We start from the raw sequence: 27,783 nt of genomic DNA, 5'->3' as shown, positions 1-27,783 counted from the left end.
AACTTAACACGGGCCTGGCAGTAACTACATTAACCACTTCGTAAAGTTAACATGTTTAACCACTTGACCTCTGGAAGAATTCCCCCCCCTCCCCTCGAGACCAGGACATTTTTTTTGCAATACAGCACTTTTGGTGTGGCGCACAGGTGCCATCCTGCAGCATTAAAACTGCTGAGGTAGTTAACCAGCATTTCTAAAACCACCTCAAATGTCATTTTTCCCCAGCTGTACTTCACTACACAATTTCTGATTCTGCACTTCAAATTATTGATACACAAGTCAGAATTTAAATGTTGGCGTATTTTTATAGTCCTCACCTTCCATGGCTGCCTGCAGAGCATTGATGGGGTCTATCTCTGTGATGATGACACGTGCACCAAAGGCTCTTAAAGCCTGAGCACAACCTTTACCAACATCGCCATACCCTGCAACCACCGCGACCTTCCCTGCAATCATCACATCAGTGGCTCGCTTAATGCCATCAATCAGAGACTCTCGGCAGCCGTACAGGTTATCAAACTTGCTCTGAAAATTTAAAAAAAAAAAAAAAAACCCATTACAATTCCAACAAGGGAAGTCTTTACCACAACCAATCACCAATTTAGCCCTTGATAAATCAGGGAAAGAAGGTGTGAACCTACCTTTGTTACAGAGTCATTGACATTGATGGCGGGTACTTTTAATTTCCCATCAGCCTTCATTTTGTACAGGTTGTGGACGCCTGTGGTCGTCTCTTCAGAGATTCCCTTAATTCCTACAGGAAAGAGAAAGCATCAACTGATAGGTCAAGGTCATAGTGGGTGACCAAAGGCTGGAAGGTCTGTAAGGGGTTCTGGTGTACTGCAGTCTGATAGCCAAGAATTGTTTAATATAACAAAAATTTTTTTTTTGTTTTGGTAAAATAAAAATCAAAGCATACAGGCTGTAAGATTACCCAGGTTTTAAGTATACATGCAGTATATAAACTGGAAAGTGACCTATTGCTAGTCTCATTATACAGGCCACCACACAGCTCAATATAAAAAAGTAAAAACAGCGCTGAGGGGGAAAAAAAAAAAAATAAAATGTGTTCCAATACCCTCGCTGCTGCTCCCAACTAGGTGTTGGAATCTGAAACTATTACCCAAGATGATAAAAAAAAAAAAAAAAAAAAATATATAAAAAAAAAAAAACTTGCATGACCAGTGCACAAATGTAAGCTGTGCTGGGATGACAGTGCCTAAAGTTTTTTTTATTTTTTTTTAAACAAGTTAACAGATTAAGTCCCCATTTTGCTTTGTGGTCCTGAGCATACGCGGAAAAAAAAAAAAAAAAAAAAAAAAAAACAAAAAAAAAACAAAAAAAAACAGCCCTGTTTGTAGATGACAGACTTCAGAAAAGTCACTCCATTTACCCACCCCCCCCCCCATAGTACCATTTTGATGGTCTCAATATTTGCCTGGAGTTCAGTTTTAAAAAAAAATACAACTTTTTTTAAGCTGGTAAATATTAGAGGTCTATTGAAGAAAGCAAAAAATACAAGATAACTTGAGCATAGTGAAAACCAAAGTAATAGTCTTTCCTGGCTAACAGAACAAATTTTAATTGTAATTTCATAAACTAATAAAAGCCCTAATCCATGTATGTACTTTACAGAAAATCATTTAGTCTGTACAAGACTCCCACCTAGTGGTAACTTTATAAACTGCAAAATATAAAATGCAATGAATGGATTATCAGTCTATTCACCTTTCAGCAGCTCTGGATGTTTGTCGTGAACAAGGTTTGTGAGATCTCCTCCATCGTCAAGGATCATGTTGAGTGGTTTTCCATCAGGAAAATATATGGTTTGCTCAATGCACCAGATGTACTCTTCATCAGTCTCCCCCTTCCAGGCGTACACTGCACGGAAACAGCTGGATTATACACAAATCCATTTCTGCTAGATAATTAAATTAGAACTGCAAATAAAATTTCTCAAGCAAGCTTCCCCCCCCCCCCCTTTTGCCTTTACAAAAGCAAAAATACTTTGTGTTGGGGGGGGGGGGGGGGGGGGAGGGGTGTGAATACGCTCATTTAGAATGATTGTGCGTACTTGCAAAACAAGGTTTGATTCACAGCACACCTTCTCTGGTCTTACCTGGGACTCCAGTCTTAGCAATGGCTGCAGCAGCATGATCCTGGGTGGAGAAGATATTACAACTTGACCATTGAACCTGGAAGAAAAAAAAAAAAAAATGATGGTATCATGACTTCACAAAATGTACTGCTCTATATTGAAAGACGATGCCACCATCACTCCGTGCCCTTGGCCGTTGTGTGTTTGGATCATTGCCAGATGAGAAAAGTGCAAATCTAAGACCACTGGTACATTTCTGGAGAAAAGGGTGAAAGTGATTTAGTGGCCAAATAGGTCTCCTGATCTAAACCCAATCGAACACCTATGGGGAATTCTGAAGACACAATCTGAGCATATCTCCATCCAGCCTCTAAAAAGTCGTTCTTGAAGAATAGAAAAAGATAGATGCTGCAATACGTCACCAGCTTGTTCATTCCATGCCTAGAAGACTTGGTGCTGTCCTTACAAATCATGGAGGTCATACAAAATACTAGATGGAGCAGGTGTGGCGTGTATTCATTTTTGCATCCACTAATTTGAGTAAAACTGATTTTGTATTTCTGGTTACATTATAAATATATTTTAAATATTACTTTATTGTAATGGAGCTAAAACAGGGCTTGACAAAATTGCTTGGAATCTAGGAGCCAGTTTTCACACATGCCGATTGGCCAGCTTCTGTCGGACCGCCTGCCATACACACGGGACGAATGGCAGCCAGTTTAGTGAGCTTGCAGATGTTGCCTGGCATTCGCCTCGTGTGTACATGGCTTAAAAGTGTGATGGGCAGTGGCTCACTTGGGAAGGACAGTGCCGCAAGGTGGGGGTTGATAGGAGATCCAGTAACTCATGCCACCTTAGGCCCCTTTCATACGGGCAACCTTGGCTAAGCGGAATCCTCCTGCTCAGCTGGGATTTCTCCACTTATCCCAACTGAACAGGCGGATGACAGGTCCGTGTCTGCTCCGCTATGCAGAGTGAACACCAACAGACCCGCTCTCCTCTATGTGGCAATCAGATGGAAATGGATTGCCTGTCCCATTTCCATCGGATTCGATCCGCCGGACGGAAGATAGGACCACCATCCCTCTATTTTTGGAATGGTCTATTTTTGGAATCAGCCGACATCCACCATTCCATAGAAGAGACTGGAGGGTCCGATCAGATCCACCCGAGAAACTGACAGGCAGACCTGATCCAACAGCCCGTTTGAAAGGGGCCTTCAGCTGTGTGGCATGACCGGGAGAGAATAAAAAATTTTCATGAAAAAAAAATAAACTGTTTCCATCTTTGTGAGGTTGTAACTGGAACGGAGGCTGTTACAACCAGCTGCCCCACACTCCCTGTCTACTCTCCGGTAAGGACAGGGCGTCAGATCAAGCCCACAACACCTTCAGCCTCCTTTCTTTGGAAATATGCGCAGGCAGGAGAACCCTCAGCGCCGCCAGTGACTACTTGTTGCAGCCCTGGCCACCACAAGAGGGCGTCAGTTCCCCAATTTAAGAGATCTGGTACCATCACACCACTAAGGGGAGGGAGAAACCACACAGGAAAAAGCATTCAGTGTGGGATGAAGAGGATACATTCACCTTTCATATCAGGTTAACATCCATATTCAGGGTGTAAACATGTTGTGAAAGGATTAGCCACCACTCCTCTGCTGACAGCTGGGGGGGTAATCTTTCAAAATTTGAGGGGGGAAAAAAAACAAAATAAATAAAACACGGCACTCCCGTGTTCTGTGACCACCATTAGGGGCTGTTGGCTTGCAGTTCTCAAACTACCACAGCACTGAGGGCTGTTCATTGATTCAGAATTTGATTGATGTCAGAATATATCAGCTTCCTCATACGAGCAAGCAGATACAGGGACAGATCTGCAGCAGACCTCCATGGCATCAGCGATCTGCTGATCACTGGTGCAATGCTTTACAGGATCCCAAAACAAAAAAGCACATTTTAAAATACCTGCAGAAAGGGGATTTGACTTGCCATAAAATCAATTTCTCTGATGTTGATTGACGACACAGCTCCTGATCTTCTTAACCATTGGGTTATACTGCCCTCTACAGGAGTAGGACACTATGCGGAAAAAAAAGTCTGGCTATGCCTATGGGCAGTCCAGGGGGGGGGGCCATAATCCCTCTGCTATAGGTACTCAGTTTTGTTATAAGCCGTGTCAGAAGAGTTACAACTCCACAGAGGGGTGGGTGCTGTGTCCAGCAATGAACATCAGAGATGGATTTTACAGTAAGTCAAAATTCCCATTTTCTCTTTCGTTCATTGATACAGCACCTGATCTTAACCATTGGGACCTCCCAAAAGCAGTGTTAAACATGGAGGCATGGGAACAGTGAAAAAAATTTAAGGCTAAAACCATAGCCAACCAGGTACACAGGAGCTCAACCAAAACTGGAGCTCACCTGAAAATCTCCTGAAGATTCTCAAAGGGAGGCTTCTGGAGGCCTGAGCACCAAATTGAGGTCCCAAGGCTGCAACAGAGACCGCACTGGAGGAGCCAAGTGCTGAACTCCCTGAAGTAAAGTACACACCAGGGAGAGATTATGGCCAAGGGCAGTTGGAAGACCACCAAGGCCAACACCTGGCCCTTGATAGTACTAAAGGCCAGTTTCTGCTCAACCCCCAGTTGAAGAAGGTCAAGAGCGGAGCCACCGAAAAGGGCGAGGACAAACCCCAAGAGACTTTCTTTTCTAAAGAAATAAAAACTGCCAGGACTAGAAATTTCAGCAAGGAGCTAGGTCCATACTGCTAACAAGGCAGGAAAAAAATAAAATAAAAAAAACCAGATCCTTTAGCAGAGAGAGGGAGTATACCCATTGGGGACTGCCCATAAGCGTAGCCAGACTTTCCACCTAGTGTCCCATTCCTGTAGGGGGCAGTGTAACCCAATAGTTAAGAAGATCAGGAGCTGTGTCCGTCAATCAACAAAAAGAGAAATGTGCATTTATTACTTTATCAAAAGGTAAACTTATCCTTTAACTGAAGTTCCTGACCTGCATCTGCATGATTTTGCTGCACGGCTGCCACATTGTAGACGGGCAGTTATACAGCAATTCCAAAAAAAAAAAAAAAAAAAAATGTTATGCTTGGTGAGAAATTTCCAGAAAGGTTGATAACTGGTCAACATTGAATGAACATGCAGTTTTGCACACCAAACATGGAATGATTTCAGTAACCCGTGTCTATAAAATATGTAGATCCTGAATATTCGCCTCAGCATATGCCAAATGTTCAGCAAATCACTCAAACTTTTGAACTTGTGTTTCTCTTTCAAGGTAAAAAAGGGACCCAGGTGAACTGGAAGAAATCCAGAGACAGCAGGTGCGGGAAATCCAAGTCTCCAACTAATTTTCCCAGAGCACCTACCAACACAGGGCAGGTATTAACCTTCCTGGCGGTATGATTGTTTCAGATTTTAGGTGATGAAAGTGGTACAATTATTTTGCATGTAATTCTTAAGAATGAGCAGCCCAAACCAACTATTTACATATGATTATTTTTACTGTGCGTTCTTTATAACATCTCGTGTATGATAAAGTTTGAAACACAAAATCATAATATAATAAATAACTATTAAGTTAAAGTCTCTAGCTCCCCCTCTCTCTAGCTCTATATAAAAAATACAGTAAAACTGCAGGAAAGGGCACTGGGGGGGCAAACTAATGTCAATTTTGTAATGTAATCCAATAGGATTACAATACATCAAGTGTGTTTGTGTGTTTTACTTTTCAAATTTGCCGCCAGTTCGCAGGAGACGGAAGCCGAGGTTCACAGCATCGGGTGGAAGATCCGGCCGCCGTATGCTGCAGTGACACATCAGGGGATCCCAGGGACAAGGTAAGTACCCTCTACAAGGATCCAGTGATGCTCCCTGGCGGTACCCCGAGTGTGGCTCAGGGTTATTGCTAATGGCACTGAAAATCCACCCCGAGCCACACACAGGAATACCGCCAGGGAGGTTAAAGGAAAAGTTGACCTTAAGAATTTTTTTTTCTCGTGTTAAGGACCTGTAAAGCATTGCACCAACAATCAGTGAAGATTGCGCCTGTAATGCCACAGTCCAGCAGGCTGTCTGCCCATACCTCCGATAAAGCCTGGTAGTTACACCAACACAAAGAAGGAATGAACTACCACAGCACTGGTAGCCTGTACATGGGCATAGGTAGAAGTACAAGCAGACATCTGCAAAGGCAGTCAGAACTGGTAGTTTTCCCTTTCACAATGGATGACGCGGCGTTGTGGTTTTTTTTTCAGACCGTGACGACAAGGGGGGGGGGGGGGATGGACGGTTGGACTGAGAAGTTTCCCCGCCAACTGTGAAAACAGGGGGTATTGGGGACTGGTGTATATGCAACCTATTGTAGTTTACAAAAAGGTGAACTTCTCTAAATCCAGGGGGGTACTACTACAATAGGCCACCTCCCTTGTATTGCCAGCTAATGGGAGGAAAATGGTGAGAACCTCTAAGGTCCTCTCACATGACCGTTCCAATCCAGTCCGCCTGTGTTTTTCAGGCAGACCTGATCAGACGGTCAATTCAACCCTTATGGACGGGTGGGTGTAAATGGACTTCTGTCCGTTTGCACCGCCTACCTTCGATCTGATAAAAATAAACAGAAGTGGATCAGTTTTCCTCTGCGTAGGTGGATCGGAGGTAGGTCATGTGTAAGAGACTCCACTGTCCCATTTACAGCCGTCACCCATACAGCAGAGCAGGCTCTGCAGAACTGTCATCCGCCCGCTCTGCTTCGCTGCCATATCTTTTGCTGATCAAAACGGAAGGTGCCCGTGTGAAAGGGAACTAAGGGTTGCAAGATCTAATCGATGCATAATGGTACCCCAAACAGCTAAGGGGAAGAGAAGGATAAGGCAACTAAAATGGTTCTCTTCCACCCAGACCAAATGCATTTAACACTTGCAGTGTGCGGTGAGCCCCACTGCAAAGGGTAAGGGTAAGGGCTCGTTCACACCTAGCAGTTGGGGTGAGGAAGGGCATAAAGCCCCACAGTTGAGCCACACTTTCTGCCCCAAACGCTACCCCCAATAGACGCCAGTTGGGGGTGTACACATGAAATGGCAGAAACTATACCCACTGTCACTTTTGACAGGTGTTACCTCCCACCGAACTGGACCTATTCAAGTAAATGGGAATGCTCAACTGAATGACAGTGCAGGGGTCAAGGAGGTTAAAGTAGATGGTGAGAGCAATAGAACACCCTCCTCTATACCTGTCAAATGCTCTGAAGCGTGATCCAAATACAGATCACTCTTTAGACAGCAAAGCTAGTGTGAATGAGCCCCAATATTCATTTTACCCAGAGCTCAGTTGTAAATCCATCAGAGCACTGGTAGTGAGACCTCAATTCACAGCTCTTACAGAGCACACAAATCAGAAAAAATAAACTATTTTAAAACCAAACTAAAGCCAGCAATAATTTCCTCCCTGTACGGTCCCAACATCCACAAGGTCACCACCTTCCCTTTCCAAAATGTCAGGTTTTGGGCCAGAGAGAGGATGCAACTCCTGCGCACAAGTTCATCCATCCCAGCACACAGGCACCGTACAGGGAATGTAGACGGAGCTGTGCATGCGCAGCTCTGACCATTTTGAATACTATGAATAAGCAGGTATTGTGTTTCAGGAGACATTGCATGTCTCTTCTGTAATAAAAAAATAAAAAGAGCCTGCCTTTAAACTTTCCTCAATGCACTCTAGCTAGTTCATCAAAATAAAACCCGGCATTTTCTGTCACTTTGTTTACATGTCAAAATCAGTTTTGTTTTTTGCTACAAAAATTAGTTAGACCCCCAAACATTTTTTTTAAAGCAAAGGCAGTTTTTTTTTTTTTTTTTTGGGGGGGGGGGGGGGGGGGCGGTTGGAAGAGATGTCATGCTGAGTAAATACATACCAAACATGTCACGCTTTATAATTGTGCACGCCCACACAACGGCAACAACCAACGTAAAATTTTACTATCCATATTTGACGCTTTGAAAGCATTTACAGGTTACCACTTTAGATGTGCAGAGGAGGTCTAGAGAAAGAATTACTGCCCATGATCTGACATTCATGGTGATACCTCACATGTTTGGGGCATACACGTTCACCTTTGCCCACTTTACACATACATATATAGCACTGCCCCCCCCCCTGCTGCTGAGAATTAAACTTCTTGGGTTCCCCTGGGTTACCATTAGCAACTGACAGCAGATATATGGTATTAAAAGTTTCGGCTCAGACAATGAACAGTCCAAGGGGGGGGGGTTTTTTTTTTTTGTGTTTTTATTGGAATTTGAGAGAAGGGATGAGTGGGATACTTCCAATTGAACTATGCACAATTCCTGAGGACGACTGTAGACTGCGGCAAGACCGCTGCTTCACCCTGCTACTGAAGATAGAGAACATGTAATCTCGTTTAGATTTCTCTTCAGGGTCCAACTTGGCACCCCCTTTCTCACTGACTGTGTGTGCTGACCTTCTGTCCACTGACACTCTACTGGAGTGGTCCCCTTCCTGGGCAGACCCCTGGCAAGCTTCCCGGTACTCACAGACACCGTTTTTCCCTGGGTCGCTCTGCCTTCAACTCCTTTGTCATCATCCACTGGACCTCCTGGATCAGCGCCACACTTCTTGGCCACAAGGCCAACCGCCTGTGACCACCTTCCTCAGCAACAGGAGGAGAAAGAGAGAGACGTCACCCTCCTCCTGGGACCTGGCTTCCTGCCCAAAGACGTCCTGTCACATCTGCCCTTGGCTTTTATAACCTATCCCAGGATGCACCACTGTTGCGCTTACCCACTGGGATAGTGTAAAGCCTGTGTCACTGGCTGGGTTTCCTCCACTGTCCAACAGGCCCCCCTATAGGATACAGTGAGGATACTCCCTCAGACCAAGTGAATCACACATGGACACATGCAACAGGCCTAACTACTGATCAGGCAAACTATTCTTTTTCCTAGCACATAGATGATAAGATAGATGATAAGATAGATGATAAGATAGATGATAAGATAGATGATAAGATAGATGATAAGATAGATGATAAGATAGATGATAAGATAGATGATAAGATAGATGATATTTCCCCCCCCCCCCCCCCCTTTAAGTGCCGGTTCACATTTGTGCGGTTTGGGAGATCGCATGCAATTTGGAGCGCACCGCTCCTTCATTACATGCGATCGGATGTGCGGATGCGATACAAAGTGTATGGCTGAATTCGCACCAAACATGCACGAGGCATTTTTTCAGCCGCATCAGGATCGGATCGCACACTGGTTCACACTTGTGCGAACCGATTATGTGCAAACTGCGATATGCGATCAAACTGGGGGTGTCGTTAACATTTAATTGACACCCCCTGCGTATCGCATATGGCTGTGTGAACTGCTAGATGTGCGGATGCGATGCGGGATCACGCTGCATATTCGCAGCGTTCCCGCATCGCACAAGTGTGAACCGGTACTTTACACAGTTGGAGTTTTTTTTTTTTTTTTAATCACATTCGCCATCACAAGGAATATAAACATCCCTTTTGACAGTAATGGGCATGTGACAGGTACTCTATTTGGGGGGGGGGGGGGGTCTGGAGTCTATTAGACCCCCAAATCCCTCCTTAGTACTTGCATTAAAAAAATGCCAAGATGTGCGTTTTTTTTTTTTTAAAACTTGATTTAAAAAAAAAAAAACTACAGCTGGCGGACATGTTGGCTGGTCGCTCAGTTGGACTGAAGAGCCTGGGGAGCAGTGGAAAGGGAGGGGCTGTCAGGCATCACCTCAGTACACTCACTTGAAGTCAAATGACTTACAGGTACATGATATGGCATTAAGTGGTGTAAATAAAATAAATAGTCCTGTATAACCAGTACATACCTCCGCTCCCAGTGCAGTCAGGGTCTCGATGAGCACAGCTGTCTGCAGAGTCATGTGCAGACAACCAGCAATCCGGGCCCCCTTCAAAGGCTTGCTCTCCGAGTACATCTCCCTCATCTTCATCAGGCCAGGCATTTCATTTTCTGCAATTTCGATGGCCTTCCTGCCCCATTCTGCCAGGGTGATGTCAGCTAGAAGAGAGACACAGATTTCACTGGACATGAACCACAACAGTAGCTGCTCACTGATCAACACCAAAATTACTGCGGGTTTTAGGTTTGCATTCACGCCTGAGCATTTCCTAAACATGCGATAAACCACACAAAATGTGTGTTGTGCTCTTTTGGAAGAAAGCTGCAATCGCAGGCCACACTTGCATTGCCATTAATTGGTGATGGCACCCCATGCATGGGTAGCAGGCACACTTTGCCGCTTGTCAAAATGCTCAGAGAAAGGGAAACGGAAAAAACCCCCCCACAACACAGACTCTCCATAAATCGAAAAAGTTCTGCCGCTACTATGGAGAATTGGTCACACCTAGGTCAGCCCATTCCAGTGAATCGGCTGCCCTAGGCACAACACGTGAAAACAGAAGAAACTTCCTTTACATAATTGACACTCTCGCATGGGACGTGAGGAGAACGTCAATCTCTTTCCCCATCCCTACTCCCTCCAATCCCTCCCAGTGTCGTTACACCAAGTTCACTAATACCCCTGTGTATAATATTTGTGATACTGTTATTATAAAATGCAAGAACACTGAATGTTTACATAATTTTTTGCGGTTTTACGAAATGTGCCATTTTGCTGCACTACAGACCTTGTAACTGTTTCATATGTTCAATAAAAATATATTTAAAAAAAAAAAAAAAAAATGGCAGGAATGCACGTTCCAGCTAGACTCAGGTGTAAATGGGGCCTTAAGAGTACAGGCAGTCCCTGGGTTACAAGATAGGGTTTGCAGGTTTATTCGCAAATTAAATTTGTACACAAGTCGAAACAGGTTCCCTTTTCCAAGTGTAGCTCGAGCCAAAAAAAGTTTACGCTTTTTGGATAGCATAGGAAGTGTTAACACCCCTGGAACGTTTATTTTGCGGTCTGTGCCCCTGTTCAGAAGGGGTCACCTTACTTTCGGTCCCTGTGACAACTGCAGTTTGAACATTTTGGGTTGTTGTGGAAACAAGGATTGGTGATAAAAGCTTCAGTTCAGACACCTTTTTACCCATGAGAACTCCCTTTTCCCTTCCTAGGGGGGAGATTTCCTCTCACTTCCTGTTGTCTCCTTCCATTTGTAACCTGGGGACTGCCTGTACTGGACAGAGTTCACAGGACATTGAACAGCCTATGAAGCATACATACAGTCAATCAAGAGACAAAACTATATGCGATTCTGTCAAGTTTATGAAAGTGTACAAAATCTTCATTCTACAAACCGGTTATACTGTAGGCAGGACAGTTAGCAAATCATACCGGATCTACTGTACAAGAAAGCCCCAGACTGCCTTTACATTTTCCGGCAGAATGTTTATTCGGTATTTAAAGCTAAAACTATACTGCATCTGAGAACAAAAAAAAAAAAAAAAAAAAAAAAAAAAAAAAAAAAATCAAAAACGCCATTTCATGTATTTTTAATATTTAACCACTTAAGCCCTGGAAGATTTTACCCCCTTCCTGACCAGGGCCTATTTTGCGATTCGGCACTGCGTGACTTTAACGGACAATTGCGCGGTCGTGCGACGCTGTACCTAAACGAATTTGACGTCTGACGTCTTTTTCCCCACAAACAGAGCTTTCTTTTGGTGGTATTTGATCACCTGTGCGATTTTTTGTTCATGCGCTATAAACAAAAAAAGAGCGTCAATTTTGCAAAAACAACAATATTTTTCACATTTTTTTTTTATACAAAATCCCCCCCCCCCAAAAAAAAAAAAAAAAAAAAAAAGTAAAAATCAAAATTTAACATTTTCAGCCAATTTGTTTTATGCTACATATGTTTGGTAAAAAAAAAAAAAAGTCGCAAAAAGCGTATTTTGATTGGGTTTGTGCAAAAGTTATCGCGTTTACTAACAAAGGGAAAGATTTGTCATTTTTGGTTTTTTTTAACGCGTAATGGCGGCGATCTGCGATTTTTTTTTTGCGGTACTGCGGCGGACAGATCGGACCCTTGACTGACATTTTTGGGGTTACCAGTGACATTACTATAGTAATCAGTGCTATAAATATGCACTGTTACTGTAAAATTACACTGGCAGTGAAGGGGTTAACTTTGAGAGGGAGGGGTTATGTGTGTCCCTAGGGGCGTGATTCTAACTGATTGGCTGTGGCTTGAGGTGTAGGAACAGTGATCAACGGTCCTACATAGTAGAACCGTATGATCACTATTCCTACACAGGGGAGAATGACAGGCGGCTTGCTTACATTAGCCGCCTGCCTTTCTCCCTCTCCACCGGCGATCTGGTCCGCCGGTCACATGCGCAGGGGGGGGGGGTCCGGGAGCGCGCCTCCGGCGGCGCTCGCTCCCGAGACCCTCACAGGCTAGCGACGTAGACCTACGTCACTTTGCCTGTGAGGGGCTGACCGCCGCAGTAAATAGTCGTGTGGCGGTCGGCAAGCCGTTAAAGCAAGCCAACTCACCCACCCATCTATGCCTTCTTATGCTGAGAAATCACTTTATAAAACACCCCCTAGCATTTCTGGCCATGGTTATCTTGAGTAAAGCCAGATGATTAATGTAGCATTTTCCTTAGATTGCCATCTGCCCTTAGCTCAGGCATGCAGTCAGGAGAGTGCTTAGAGAAAACCCCCTCCACTCCAGATGACTCATGGGATGGAGGACATTTCCCTAGGCATGAAAACCAGGAGGTAGGGCTCCATTCACACTTAAATGACTGCAAAGTTAATACAAATGCTGTACGACCGGTCTTAAAAAACAGAAGTTCCTACAATAAAGACTAAGTGCAGGGTTTGTTTTAAAATGGGAAGAAAAAAAACACACATGACAAAATTTAACAAGCATACACATGCTTCCAAGCCTGGATTCACACTTATGCTAATTTTGGAGGACAAAAAGCATACTAGCTCATTATGCCTTTGTCTTTAGAGGTTTTTAATTCACATTTTTTTTTCAGCGTGTTTACTTCCTCTTTAAAGTCTGAAAAAACATGCAAAAGAAACCCCCCTCCAAAATTAGCATAAACTCGAAGTGCCGGTTCACACTTCCACATTTGCGGCGATCGCATGTAATTCGGAGCGCACTGCTCCTAATTACATGTGATCTGATGTGCGGATGCAAGTTCAGCCATACACTTTGTATGGCTGAATTCGCACATGAGGCTTTTTTTGAGCCGCAGTAGAATCAGATCACACAGTGGTTCACACTTGTGCGATCTGATTCTGTGCGTACTTGCAGATCGCACTGCGATAGCAACTGGGGGTGTCGTTAACTTTTAATTGACACCCCCTGCGTATCGCATATAGCAGTGTGAACTGCCAGATGTGCGGATGCGATGCGGGAACATGCTGCATATTCGCAGCGTTCCTCCATCGCAGAAGTGTGAACCGGCACTAAAGTGTGAATCCAGGCTTGGAAGCATGTGTATGCTTGTTAAATTTTTGTCATGTGTGTTTTTTTTTTTTTTGTCCCATTTTAAAACAACCCCTGCACTTTGTCTTTATTAATAATCATACTTACCTAGGCAGATGCAGCATCGGTCCGACACATCTAAAACTGATAACTGAGCGATCAAACGCCACAGATCGCTCGGTTCTCACAGCTCCCAAAGCAGAGTGCTGCCGACGGTCTTGTTTATAGCGGAAAAAAATAAGCCCAGGAGGTGATCAAATACCATTAAAAAAAAAAAAAAGCTCTATTTGTGGGGGGAGGGAATAGGAACACAAATTTGGATTCAGCGTCACAACTGTGCAACTGTCAGTTAAATTAATGCAGTGCCCTATTGCAAAAAATGGCCTGGTCATTAAGGGGTGGGGGGGGGGGGGGGGTAAAACCTTCCAGGGCAGGTTTTTTTTCCCCAATGGAGCAGTGTGAAAGCACACTAAATGCTGCTAGACACCGCATTACATTACAGCCCATCTAAATTGCCCTAGTGCATTCAGAACTAGATGCCACTTGCATCTTAGATTGTAAGCTCTAACGAGCAGGGCCCTCTGATTCCTACTGTATTAAGTGTATTGTATTTGTACTGTCTACCCTCAAGTTGTAAAGCGCTGCATAAACTGTCAGCGCTATATAAATCCTATAGAATAATGATAATCTGTATGTGGCAGTTCACAACAATGTGAATGCTTCCTCTTCTATTCTACCAACAGTCATGTGTGGGCACACCATCTACCCCTCTTGTCATGGCGTTGAGCTGAGAGCTACTGAGGCAAGTGAGAACGCACATGCGTGGGGTTTTGAACGCAAGCACACGCTCTTCATGGTGCAGCATCTACGGCCTGAGAGGTGACTGAATCATAGCAATGAGGAAGGACAGCAGAATGCCAGATATAGGGGTTTTCCAGGCAGGCTTCTGGAGGAGCAAAAATTGTCTACAGTAATAGCAGGTATACAGGCATACCCCACTTTTAAGTACACAATGGGACCAGAGCATGCATGTAAAACGAAAATGTACTTAACCACTTGCCGACCGCCGCACGACTATTTACTGCGGCGGTCAGCCCCTCACAGGCAGAGCGACGTAATACTACGTCGCTGGCCTGTGAGGGTCTAGGGAGCAAGCGCGCGCCCCCGAGTGGTCACGGACCCCCCCCCCACCCATGTGACCAGCGGACCCGATCGTCCGCCGGTCACTCGCGATCGTCGGTGGAGAGGGAGAAAGGTAGGCGGCTAATGTGAACAAGCCGCCTGTCATTCTCCCCGGTGTATGAATGATGATCATACGGTTCTACTATGTAGAACCATTGATCACTGTTCATACATCTCAAGCCACAGCCAATCACAGTTAGAATCACGCCCCTAGGGACACACCTAGCACCTCCCTCTCAAATAAAGTTAACCCCTTCCCTGCCAGTGTAATTTTACAGTAAGGCTGCATTCACACTTGAGCGTAGCGTTTTTTACCGCTATTTTTTCAGGCGTTTTTCATTGACATCTATCAAAAACGCTGGTAATCAGCCCAAAAAGAAGCTCATGTACTTTTTTCAGTTACAGGCGTTTTGCAAAACGCTCAGATGTGAACAGGGGCCATTTAAATGAATGGGGTTTTACTTGTTGGGCGTTTTGGAAGCGTTTCTTTTGAGCGTTTTTGGAGCTGAAAACGCCCAGGTGTGAATAGAGCCTTACAGTGCATATGTACAGCACTGATTACTGTAGAAATGTCACTGGTAACCCCAAAAGTGTCAAAAATGTCAGTCAAGGGTCCGATCTGTCCACCGCAATACTGCCCAAAAAAAAAAAAAGGGACGTCAAATTAGTTTGGGTACAGCGTCGCACGACCGCGCAATTGTCCGTTAAAGTCACGCAGTGCCGAATCGCAAAATAGGCCCTGGTCAGGAAGGGGGTAAAATCTTCCGGGGCTTAAGTGGTTAAAGTGAAGCAATACCTTTTTTCATTTCTCAATGCATGTAAATACACTAGCTCCATAGGAAATCTTGGTCAGCTTGACATGGCACTGCTCCCAAACCATAAGTGACAAGGACACCAAGCTTGGGGAGCATGTTAAAGGGATCCAGGACTATGACATAGTAGATTACCTAGGCAAGCTGGCCGGCCACAAATAGGATATGTTGTAGTCTTGGATCCCCTCTCGGTGCTCCCCAAGTTTGGTATCCCTGTCACTTATGGTTTGGGAGCAGTGCCATGTCAAGCTGACCAAGATTTCCCATAGACTCCAATGTTAAAAACCGGGAGTAGTGCCATGCCAAGCTGACCAGGCTGTGTCTGTACTCGCGATTTTACGTAAAGTTTGTGTACTTAAAAACGGGGTATGCCTGTACTAAATATTGTTCATAGCAGTGCAGATTGATTTTATACTGACACCCCTTATAGCACACAGGCAGTTTGTTTTCTTATTTTGCAACAGTAATAACCCTTATCACATTTCTATAAAAACACGAGCTGTAAGCCAATTATCCTAAATCCAGGGTACAGCTTACATAAAGCAGGCACACGGAGCTAATCTCTTGTATAATAAAAGGTTAGGCTGGAATTCAGTGCAGGTCTGCTCTAGTGCTGCTGTCAGATCCTGTTACAGCGTGCCAAGTCATGGAAGCTGCTGGGTGTGAAGCATGCTGGGAAGTGTAGTTTCAGACACTAGAGCAACACCCAGCTGACAGTCCATAACACTACAACTCCCAGAAGCCTCTGCCTGGGTTAGCAGCAGCGTGGAGCCCACATGAAGCAGTACACATCCATGATTACATCAGGAGCATGAAGACTACAGCACGGCTTCCTGCCTTGTCATCTTCCCTGAGGGGGTTCGTGCAGAAAAACAAAGAATCTTAGATCTCCTCCTCTACAGCCCCAAAACGTAATGTTCCACCATTGTGACTCAGGAATAACGAAGTGGTAAAACGCCATATGCATTAAAAGGAATGGGTATAAAAAACAATCAGAAAATAAAAGCAGCAAAGAGATCCCTTCTTCGTTGATATTTTCAAATGCAGCAAAGGGATTTCATCATTTAGAAATCTTAATTCAGTAAAAACATTGTTGGCAGTCTTCTTTAGGCCCAAATCACACTTGTGTGACTTGTCCTGCAACATCGCATGACAAGTCGCACCCCATGATTTCCAATGAGTATCGTTCATGTCTATTCAACTTAAAGTTGCAGCGACTTCATAGAAGTCCCTGCACTACTTTAGTGCAACTTTGATGCGACTTGAGGTCCATAGACATCAGGATTACACAGGCATTGCTTCAAGTCCAGGCAAAAAAAAACTGCACGACTTTCAGGTCGCACAAGTGTGAAAGGTGCCTTAACAGTGACCATAGCTGGGCGTTTATATAAACCAACTGCATCCATTGGACGATCCAAAAGCACTTTGTAATTAGGGTGGCTTGGCACACCCACACTATTGGAGCTCATGCACACGGGCATCATAAAATACTGATAACCTAGCTAGAATATGCAACAGCCCCCACCCCCGAAAGAAAAAAAAAAAAAAAAAAGGAGATAACGTATTTTCTGTAAAGTGCTTCCATTTGCAAACACAAAAGTCCATTGAATTATTGTTCCATTCATCCAGCTCAGTTTTTAGTTCCATTTAAAAAAATTAAACGGCTGCCCTTCTGCAAAGTGAACGCTAGGTAATTTGTTTGGAATGCCTTATATTTTATTCAATGTACACAAGGCATTTTCAGAATGGATGAGGTGGAGGGGCAGTGACATCCCGATCTTGACCGTGTCTAATCAGAGAATTCCTTGTAGTCGTAAAAAAAAAAAAATGCCATGCCAAGCGGGCGACTTCCTGTCCATACATAATGAGGCAGTTGCAGAAGCTACTACAGTAATCCTCCAAAATCATAGGTTAACCGGTTGCCGACCGCCGCAAGTACATATACTGCGGCGGTCAGCCCCGGCCAGGCAACGTGACGTACACTACGTCACTAGCCTGGGAGCCAATAGCGGGCGGGCGCACGCCGCTGGAGGCGCGCTCCCGCCTCGGCTCGTTCACCTCCGTGCATGTGACCGGCGGACCCGATATCCGCCGGTCACTCGCGATCGGCCACAGTGAAGGGAGAAAGTCAGGCTGCTAGTGTAAAAGCCGCCTGTCATTCTCCCCTGTGTAAAAGCACAGATCTAACGGTCCTGCTATGTAGGACCGTTGATTTGTGCTGTTACACACACAGCCACATCCAATGACAGTTAGAAGCACGCCCCTAGGGACACACTTAACCCCTCCCTCTCCAATAAAGTTAACCCCTTCCCTGCCAGTGTCATTTTTACAGTAACAGTGCATATGTATAGCACCGATTACTGTAGAAATGTCACTGGTAACCCCAAAAGTGTCAAAAATGTCAGTCAAGGGTCCGCGATCTGTCCGCCGCAATGTCGCAGTCCCGCAAAAAAAAAAAAATCTTTCCCTTAGTAAACGCAATAGCTTTTGCGCAAACTAATCAAAATACGCTTATTGTGATTGTTTTTACCAAACATAGGTAGCAGAAAACAAATTGGCAAAAAATTTAAAAAGAAAATTTAGATTTTTACATTTTTTTGGGGGGAATTTCATATAAAAAAAATGTGAAAAATATTGTTTTTTGCAAAACGGTCGCTCTTTTTTTGATTATAGCGCATTAAAAAAAAAAAAAAAAAAAAATTTGCACAGGTGATCAAATACCACCAAAAGAAAGCTCCATTTGTGGGGAAAAAAAAAAAAAAAGACGTCAAAATCGTTTAGTTACAGCGTCGCACGACCGCACAATTGTCCTTTAAAGTCACGCAGTGCCGAATCGCAAAATACCCCCTGGTCAGAAAGGGGGTAAAATCTTCCAGGGCTTAAGTGGTTAAAGAATATGAAACTTTAATCCAAGCTAGACTAAAGCAGCAATTCTATAGAAGTCACACCTGGAGTTCAGCTTTTAAGGCCGGGTTCACATATGCTGTGGCCGCAGTTCACATCATGGGGTCCAGTGCCTGTGTTCCCCGTTTCAGGTGCAAATCAGGTCTGAACATTTACCTGAATCCAAACCAAAGATGCACAGGACCCTTCTTAAAATGCCGACTGCCGCCACCCTGGAGCTGTGTGAACTGGCTCCATTGAGAGCCAGTCACACTCCCCCCATCATGCGAACTGGATGTGGGGAAACCCAAGTGTGAACCCAGCCTAAAGGCCACATTTGCACTTGGGTGCTCTGAAAATGTAGGCAGAATCGGACGTTCCTGCCTGCGTTTTCAGAAACGCAGTAAAACACTCGATGTGTGTGCAGTGCCATTATTTATTGATCAGTAGGTAAAAGCACTTTTACTCTCCACTAGAACAAGCAAAATAACCCTTGCAGTGCCCATGTAGCCCCACCACAGGGAAGAGTTCAAGTCACCAAGAGTTGGCCTTTAAGGATGTAAAGTGGTTATAAACCTCAGACATGAAATATGAACAAGGCATATCCCTCTATAGTGTGTACTTGTCTCAAGCCAAAGCACTTAGTGTCATTTCTATCTGTTGCTTCGCTCCTCTACTATCAGCATGAATCACTTGACACGTTTGCCTGACACCAAGAGGCGGGAACAAAACAAAAAAGGGTGACAGGGGAGGGATCTCCAGTTGGTTGACAGCTAGGGAATCGGCAAAGCCGATATAACAAGGGCCGATATGCACTTTTCCCCCAAGATATCAGAATCGGCCCCGGGGGTTACCGATATTTCGGGAAAGTGCTTGTACCGGAGTGATGCCTGCAGTTAGAGGCATCACCCCGGTATCGGTGTCCATAGCCGAAGGGCGGCTGTCTTGTAATGACAACTGATGCCGCTGAGAAGCTGCTAGGCCAGTGATGGAGAACCTTGGCACCCCAGATGTTTTGGAACTAGATTGCCCATGATGCTCAACTATACTGCAGAGTGGATGAGCATCATGGGAAATGTAGTTCCAAAACATCTGGGGTGCCAAGGTTCGCCATCACTGCGCTAGGCTGTCATTACAAGGAGCGGGAGGGGGATGTCCCCTCCCGCGGCTCGCCTGGGTCTCCCGTCCCACTGGGAGACCCGGGCAACTAGCCTGCATGGCCGCGAAAGACCCATTGGGCTCTGATCGGGTCGCCATGCAAAAACCCGGAAGTGATGTCATGAGTGACATCACTTCCGGGTACTGTCTGGTGCCAGATTTAAAAAAAAAAAAAAAAAAAAAAAAAAAAAAAATTTACAGCATTCAAAACAGCCAAATTTGGCGTGCAGAGGGGTTTGGGGTCTTTTAGACCCCCAGATCCATCCACAAAAGTACCTGTCAAAAAAAAAATACAATTTCTTTTAAATGTACAAAAATATCGGTATTGGCAACGAGAGACCGATATCGGTCGATAACTTGACAGCCTCTGTTACTGTATGCTGGGAGCAGTGTCCATTCCTTTCAATCAGCTCTCCTCACTGAGATTTGGTGTGTAATTTCAGATCTCCGTCTCCTGCTTTCTGACCGCTCAGACAATCTTTACAACTCCTGGACTTTGAATGATGTAGAGAAGAGAAGACCGCAAATAAACAGGTACAACTTATGCAGGATTTGCTTCATCTCTATCACCTGAGGCCGCTCACTTCAGTGGGTATATGGAAGGGTTTACATCCACTTTAAAGGCCCGTACACACGTACCGATTGTCGGCCGAAAATGTTCGGCCGCCGAACGATCGGCCAATTTTCGGCTTGTTAGTATGATGCTTCCGACAGCGCACTTTCGGCCGAACAGAATCTGTCGTGCAAGCATTAACATTTTTGTATGCCGACACCAGAACGGCCGATTGTTCGCCAGTCAGTACAGAATTCAGCCGACAGACAGCAGATTTGCAAGACTGGGCATGCTCAGAAAAGAAAAAACACACGGAAAGTTAACCATCACATGACATCACTTCTGCAGTCGGCTGTTGTTGGCCGACAAAATTCGTGTGCAGTCTTTTGCACTTTTCAACAGACAAGACAGCCCTCAGACAAAAGACGGCCGATCGTTTGGCCGACGATCGGTACGTGTGTACGGGGCTTTAGAGTCAATTCACACCACAGAAACAATTTGGATTGTTCCAGATTGTTTGTACGTTTTTGATGCATACCATTGCGTTTTTTTTTTTTTTTCTAATGCAGTCAAATGCATCCCCCCCCCCCCCCTTACCATAAAACGGAGTTCCAGCCTAACCGCACACTCACCTGTCCCACGGTCCAGCGATGCGCTGTCTTCTCCCTCTCTGCTCCGCAGCGCCGGCATCACTGATGTGGGCACCCGGCTGTGACAGTTTGCGGCTTCACAGCCGGGTACGCACTGCGCTATGCGTCGTGATTGGCCGGCAATCTTCTGGGACCTCTGACATGTCCCAGAAGATTGCAGGGAGGGAGGGAGAGAGGAGAACTTCTGCTCAGGGCGCCGCGGCACTCCGAGCGGAAGTGGGAGCGGGTACATGTCAAAACTAGATACCCGCCCCCCCCCCCCCCCCAAAATTTTTGGGTGGAACTCCGCTTTAAGGACATGCGTGTTCCAGTGCATTTCGGTGTACTGTATTCTTGATGTATTACACAGCACTCCAGTACAGTGCAGAAAAAAGGCATGTTCATTTTTTGTCCATATAACCTACTATCCAAGGGTTTTTGATGCATAAAAAAAATAAAAACACAGCTGGACTGCAATGTGGTGTGAAGTGGCCCTAGTAGCGGATATGAAATAAAATTGACTAATCCGATGATTTGCTATCCAAATATGCCAAATCTATCTAGTGCCTAGAGGAAAACGCCACCTACTACACCCTTCTTCACACTGAGGGCGGGTTAGAAAATCGTGCAAGTTCAGCTGAACTCACATGGATTTTAAGCCCGCATTTCAGTGGGAGTTCGGGGGAGATTTGACAGACATCAGTGCGGGTTCATGGACAGATGTCTATTGAAATCACCCCCAAAAGTAATGCAGGAACTACTTTTGGGAATAGGTGTGGTGCTGCAAAGTCAGCATTGCACAGATTCAGACAGTGCCATTGGCCGGCAATAGGCTTCGATTTAGCATGCGATTTGGACGTGTCAAAGCGCATGTCAAGTCGGCCCAATGTGAACGGGGGCTGCTGGACAAATTAGACACAGTTACCATATATCAACTGATCCAAATTATCTGATTATTACTATTCATCACCCGATCCAAATATCTAATGATTATCATGCATCACCTGATAGAATTATCTGATGAAGATCTTAAGTTCCCAGATCCAAGTATTAGCGGACAACCATTATCTGATCCAATTATTATCTGATGGCATTGGCTACTATTCATAACCCAATCCAAATGGCTAATGGATCATCATGCAACACCCAATATAAATATTTGAGGATTATAATCCCATCGCCTAATAAAAATCATCATCAGGCAATGGGATTATAATCAGATATTATTTATTATTAAATATCTGATTATTCTAATCCCATCGCCTGATGATAATTTATTATCATTAGTATTAATAATAAATGATCAGGCGATGGGATTATAATCAGACAATATTCATTAGGCAATGGAATTATAATCAGATAACGGTAATGAAAAAAAAAAAAAAAAGTTTTTTTTCTCATTACCGTTATCCGATTATAATTCCATCGCCTAATGATTATCTGATTATAATCCCATCGCCTGATAATTTATTATTATTAATAATAAATCATCATCAGGGGATGGGATTAGAATAATCAGATATTTAATAAAAAATATCAGATTATAATCCCATTGCTTGAGGATTTTTATTATCATCAGAGGCGATGGGATTATAATCTAATAATAATAATAATAATAATAATAATAATAATAATAATAATAATAATATTATAACCCCATCGCCTGATGACGATTTTTTTTTTTTTTTATTAGCTGATGATATTATTAAGATAACAGTAATTAAAAAAAAAAAAAAAATCATGATCAGGCGATGGGATTATAATCCGATTATTATCCTGATCCCAGAACTCTTATAATGCTGATGAGCTGTCACTCCCCACCATACCGCAGTTATATATGCAATGGCTGATGATTGCAAAGCCCGGATTGGCTGATCTGTGCCCCCATTGACAGTCATGCTGGTTCTTGTAGTGCCCGTGTAGCTGGATTGGAGCAGAGGCCAGTGGCTGCGATCCTGCAGCGTGCAGCTGTTCCCCATTCTACCCCCCAGAACCCTCCTCAGGCTGGATCTGCATGTCCTCCCTTCTCCCGCAGCATAGACCGCACTGTCCCCGGTACAGCATCCTCAGTGCCCGGGCCGGTGCCGCCTTCTTACCAACTTTGTAGGAGAGCTTGTCAGACATGATGATCGGCAGAGAGATCCCAGCACCACCACGAGTCGCTGAGCCAGCAGAGGAAGAGGAGGCGTGCTGCTGAGTTCCCTTTAAGAATAACCCGCTCTATTCCATATAAGGTCATGTAAGGGGCGGGGATAGGACCATCTGACCGCCGGCTGGGGCGGGTCGCTGCGTTGAAGGGCGAGGAAGCGAGCCAATCAGGGGTGAAGGGTTGACAGGCAGCCCTCTGTGATGGAGGCGTCTATTGGCTGAGCGGTAGACTTTGAGGGCAGGTGACGTCATCTATCAGTGGGCAAAGGTGGCGGGTGATAGAGTGTGTGTGCCGATTAATGATTGTTCATCTGTAGTCCCCGCTGGGTGGTGTGAGGCGGGGGAGGGGTCACAGGCCAGGTGCTGCTCTTATTCTCAGGAGGGGGATCACTGCTGAGCTGCTGCACTCATAGGGCTCAATATTCCCTGCCAGCACCCCCCCCCCCCCCCGGCTTATTCACATTTGTGCAGAGCGCTAACGCCAGTTATGTCACAGTGATCTGGAAGCTCAATTTATTAACCACTTAAGCCCTGGAAGATTTTACCCCCTTCCTGACCAGGCCCTATTTTGCGATTCGGCACTGCGTGACTTTAACGGACAATTTCGCGGTCGTGCGACACTGTACCCAAATGAATTTGATGTCCTTTTTTCCCCACAAACAGAGCTTTCTTTTGGTGGTATTTGATCACCTGTGTGATTTTTTGATCATGCGCTATAAACAAAAAAAGAGTGACAATTTTGCAAAAATAATATTTTTCACATTTTTTATATATGAAATTCCCCCCCCAAAAAATTTAAAAATCAAAATTTTTTAACATTTTTGGCCAATTTGTTTTCTGCTACATATGTTTGGTAAAAAAAAATTGCAAAAAGCGGATTTTGATTGTTATTGCGTTTACTAACTAAGGGAAAGATTTTTGTCATTTTTATTGTTTTTTTTTAATGATTAATGGCGGCGATCTGCGATTTTTTTTTGCGGGACTGCGACATTGGGGCAGACAGATCGGACCCTTGACTGACATTTTTGACACTTTTGGGGTTACCAGTGACATTACTACAGTAATCAGTGCTATATATATGCACTGTTACTGTAAAAATGACACTGGCAGTGAAGGAGTTAACTGTATTGGAGAGGGAGGGGTTAAGTGTGTCCTAGGGGCGTGTTTCTAACTTGGATTGGCTGTGGCTTGATGTGTAAGAACAGTGATCAACGGTCCTACATAGTAGAACCGTTTGATCATCATTCTTACACAGGGGAGAATGACAAGGCGGCTTGTTTACACTAGCCGCCTGCCTTTCTCCCGCTGTCACGGGCACACGCGCGGGGGGGTGCGGGAGCGCACGCTCGCTCCCAAAAGCTTCACAGGCTAGCGACGTAGCCCTACGTTACTCTGCCTGTGAGGGGCTGACTGCCGACGTAAAGAGTCGTGCGGCAGTCGGCAAGTGGTTAAGTACAAATTTCAGTATTTAGGCTACAAACAAGTAGAATATGCAATTAACAATGTGATTTAAAGTAGGTAATAAAGCAAAAAAAAAAAAAAAACATTTTTTTATTTTATTTTAGATATATAGCAATTATCTTAGGGACAGAATAGGCAAGCACCGCTCGGCTCCCTTGCACCATGACGTCACGCAATATGCTCAGGCACCACCTCCACCAGACCCTCTCCGCACCGGCGCCATCCAAACACACTGTAGCAGGCACTCAAATAATTTTGTCCGGCCCTGGACTTGAACTGCGCATGTGCATGGTAGCCAATCAGCTTCTACCTTCAGCTTGTTCAATTAAGCTTTGACAGTAAAACCTGGAAACTGATTTTGCATTCTCCTGTTTTAGTAAATCAAGCTCTGACTGTCAATGACTGCATTTCAAAGGACACACTAAAACGTTTGTAAAGATCATTGATGGGAAAATCTTGTGTTACTAGTATGGTGCAACTGAAAGATAAACCGCTTGGAGCAGATAAAGAGAATGCCGACCTTTGACATCCTTTTAGAAGTGTCAGACACTGCATGACGTTGTAATTGCAAAGTGCATTGCTAAAATAAATCTGACTCCACGGATATGTAAAGCATTGTGAACCCCCCTTTTCAGAATGGCAACATGGATTTGGCTTGTGTTTCTCCAGCGAAAACATATTTAAATTTGTTTGCATGTGTTTGTAAAACATATTTAAAGCTTAGGATATAGTAAAGAAGGGTTAGGGACTGTCAGGTTATTATTGCTGTCTCCAATGGGAGACTTTCCCTCGCTCCCTGTGCATGGGACAACATTGTCATCAGGACAGTAGGGTAAAGTCTACCAATGGGAAAAAAGGCCGCCGATAAACTCTGTTTAGTAGAGGGGAGGAAGACTAAAATGATCAGCTTTTTATTGCTGTAGGAGAATCCACATCATAATCTGTCGTCAAAAGGGTAGAAAGTGAAATCATACCAACGAAGCCACAGAAAGAACTAAAACCTGGCAGAGGTTCTATCCCTTCCCCACCTTATCCATATCTAAAGAGAGAAAATAAACATTTCTCTTACGTCCTCCGACAGTCGCCGCCTCTTCATATTCGTCACATATGGGGTATTAGACTTTGCTCCGAAGGAGTAGCTAGGCAACAGAATATGTTAACAATAAAGCTTTAACATATCCCACCCTCAAGGGGTGGTCCCCTCAGTCAATACCCTCCTACTTCCTGCAACCATATCTCAGTTTTAATGTCTAGCTTGTCAGGAGTGGCTGGCTCTCTCTGTGCTGGGACTTTCTGTCCCAGACTCTTTCTTCTTTTTAATATTTTGTTTGAGTTTTTCTCTCTACCTTTATTTAGCTATTATTTTGTCAGCGTTAGTTAGTTCTTCGGATGAAGAGGATCATGCGGACTGGGTCTCGGGCTGATCCCCCTGGTCGCAGGTCGTGGGTCAGTGGCTTCCCAGTCTGCCATCGAGCGTTCAGCCAGGTAACGCTCCTGGCACAGTGAACGACCCATCCCTGTTCGGTGCAGGGATGATTGGTGAGGTGGCTACCTCACTGGACGCTGTGCGGTTTCTTAACCCCCATTTTGTGCGTCTTGAATTGCGACTCTCCCTGCCTCATGTGCAGCGGCTTGTTCGCCTGTGCGGGTCCCCCACGCCACTGTGAGGTAAGTGTATCTATGTGGGGACCTGTCTGTCTGGGGGGGTGTCAGTCTGGGACTGTGTAACCTGCCTCTATTCACACTGCTTGTCTCCCTATCTCTCGGCTGCATGCTGTGGGCTGCAAGGGGGGGGGGGAGCTGTATGACACTGTGTGTGTCAGACTGGTCAGTGTGAGAAGCTGTGTGCTGTGGGGCATGTTTTTTTGGCATGTTTGGGCATATACAGCGATCGCTGCGGCGATCTGACATGTATTCTGATATTGGAATGTAAAGTGTGTTTTAATGCACTGTGGAGCGGCGGTTTCGGCGCCAAACGACGCCATTTTGCCTACACCCGCTCCGGCCGCATGGTTTACATGCATGGCGACCATTTTCTTGTAGCCTCCATAGGCTTACATAGAAGCGCCCTGGCAGCATTACTTCCTCTTTCCAGGAACACCGATCGAGGCAGCAGCAGCGGCGAGGGTCTCCTCAGGTTTTATCCTTCTGTTCTTGCTATCCATTGCCTGTGTTCAGTTTGCATATTCCCTGTGGGGGTCTCATTATGCTTGAGTGTGGTGCGGTGGGCTGCGCTTGCCGCGCTTGCTTAAAAGGGGCAGTTAACCCTTGGTTGTCTGGCATTACAGGGGCAATGGATTCTCAGGAGGGCAAATTTCCTACAGTATTGGTGGAAAGCCAGGGGACCGCTGTTTCCCCCCCAGGGGGGGATTTAGCCACTATTGTGGCTGGCCTTGCTGCTCAGGTGCAAATGCTGGTGGCTGCTCAATCTACTAAAAGGCCCAGAGTTGCTCTTTCCTCTGATTCTGAGGGTGAAGGTGATGGGGCTGTTCTGGCAGGGGCCTCCTTATCGGGGTCCCGCTCCTCTCTTGATCTAGTGGGGTCTGAGGTGGAGGCTGAAGTTGAGGGGGTTGATAATTCTCCCCCTGGCTCGCCTGAGGAGCTTGCAATCATGGATGAGTTGATTGCTTCCATTAAGCAAACGCTGCGTTTGCAGGACGAAGTGTGTCCCCCCGCTGCCTTGGCGGCTTATGGGACGCAGAGGAAACACAGGACGCCGCAGGTTTTTCCCTGCAATGCTGATTTTCAGCGCGCTGTTAAGGATCAATGGCGCGATCTGCGCAAACCTTTTGCGGTACCAAGTAAATTCAAGCTGCGTTATCCTTTTTCGCCTGCCACTGATGAAAGGTGGTGTGTGCCTCCACCAGTGGATCATGCAATTGCGGTTTTGAACAAAGCCACTGCGATTCCTGCAGAGGGTTCCCCTGTTTTCCGTGATGCCACGGATAGGAGACTGGAGTCTCTTGCCCGTCATACTTATTCTGTTACGGGTTCTATGCTTAAGGCTCTGTTTGCTTCTCTCATGGCGGCCCAGGCGATCGCAAGTTGGACGCAGATGCTTAGGCGCGTCCTAGTGGCCGACTCGGCCTCGCCGGCGACCCTGGATATGGTGGATCAGATCCACCAGGGTGTCATGTATCTGTGTGATGCGGACCTGGACCTGATTCCGTTGGCTGCACGTGTGCACAGCGTGGCGGTGTTGTCTCGCCGCCTGGTTTGGTTGAAATGTTGGTCGGTGGACCAATCTTCACGTAAGACCTTAGCCAATCTGCCTTATGATGGGTCTCGCCTTTTTGGGGAGTCCCTGGATGTGTTGATTAAGGGGATCACCGGGGGTAAGAGCACTCTCTTGCCCCATTTCCCCAAGGCTAAGGGGGCTTCTGGGA

At 45.2% G+C, this 27,783-nt stretch overlaps 1 protein-coding gene across 2 annotated transcripts in view; it reads right to left on the bottom strand.

The window, feature by feature from the left end:
• Positions 1 to 23,029, bottom strand: part of AHCY (adenosylhomocysteinase) — a 67,229-nt gene extending 44,200 nt beyond the window's left edge. For both annotated transcript variants that reach the window (XR_014225939.1, XM_082272951.1), the window contains exons 1-6: positions 22,885 to 23,029; positions 9,989 to 10,179; positions 2,120 to 2,195; positions 1,729 to 1,881; positions 642 to 754; positions 318 to 525 (exon numbers count right to left, since the gene is read on the bottom strand). Coding sequence is in view for 1 of the 2 variants with exons in the window: in XM_082272951.1 (XP_082129077.1) it covers positions 318 to 525; positions 642 to 754; positions 1,729 to 1,881; positions 2,120 to 2,195; positions 9,989 to 10,179; positions 22,885 to 22,912 (769 nt within the window). In the remaining variant the exon portion in view is untranslated. The remainder of the gene's footprint in view (positions 1 to 317; positions 526 to 641; positions 755 to 1,728; positions 1,882 to 2,119; positions 2,196 to 9,988; positions 10,180 to 22,884) is intronic.
• Between the last annotated feature and the right edge of the window lie 4,754 nt (positions 23,030 to 27,783).

Source organism: Pelophylax lessonae (genome assembly GCF_965119305.1).
Source record: "Pelophylax lessonae genome assembly, chromosome: 11".
Taxonomy (NCBI): domain Eukaryota; kingdom Metazoa; phylum Chordata; class Amphibia; order Anura; family Ranidae; genus Pelophylax; species Pelophylax lessonae.
This window is presented reverse-complemented; position numbering and strand designations above follow the sequence as displayed.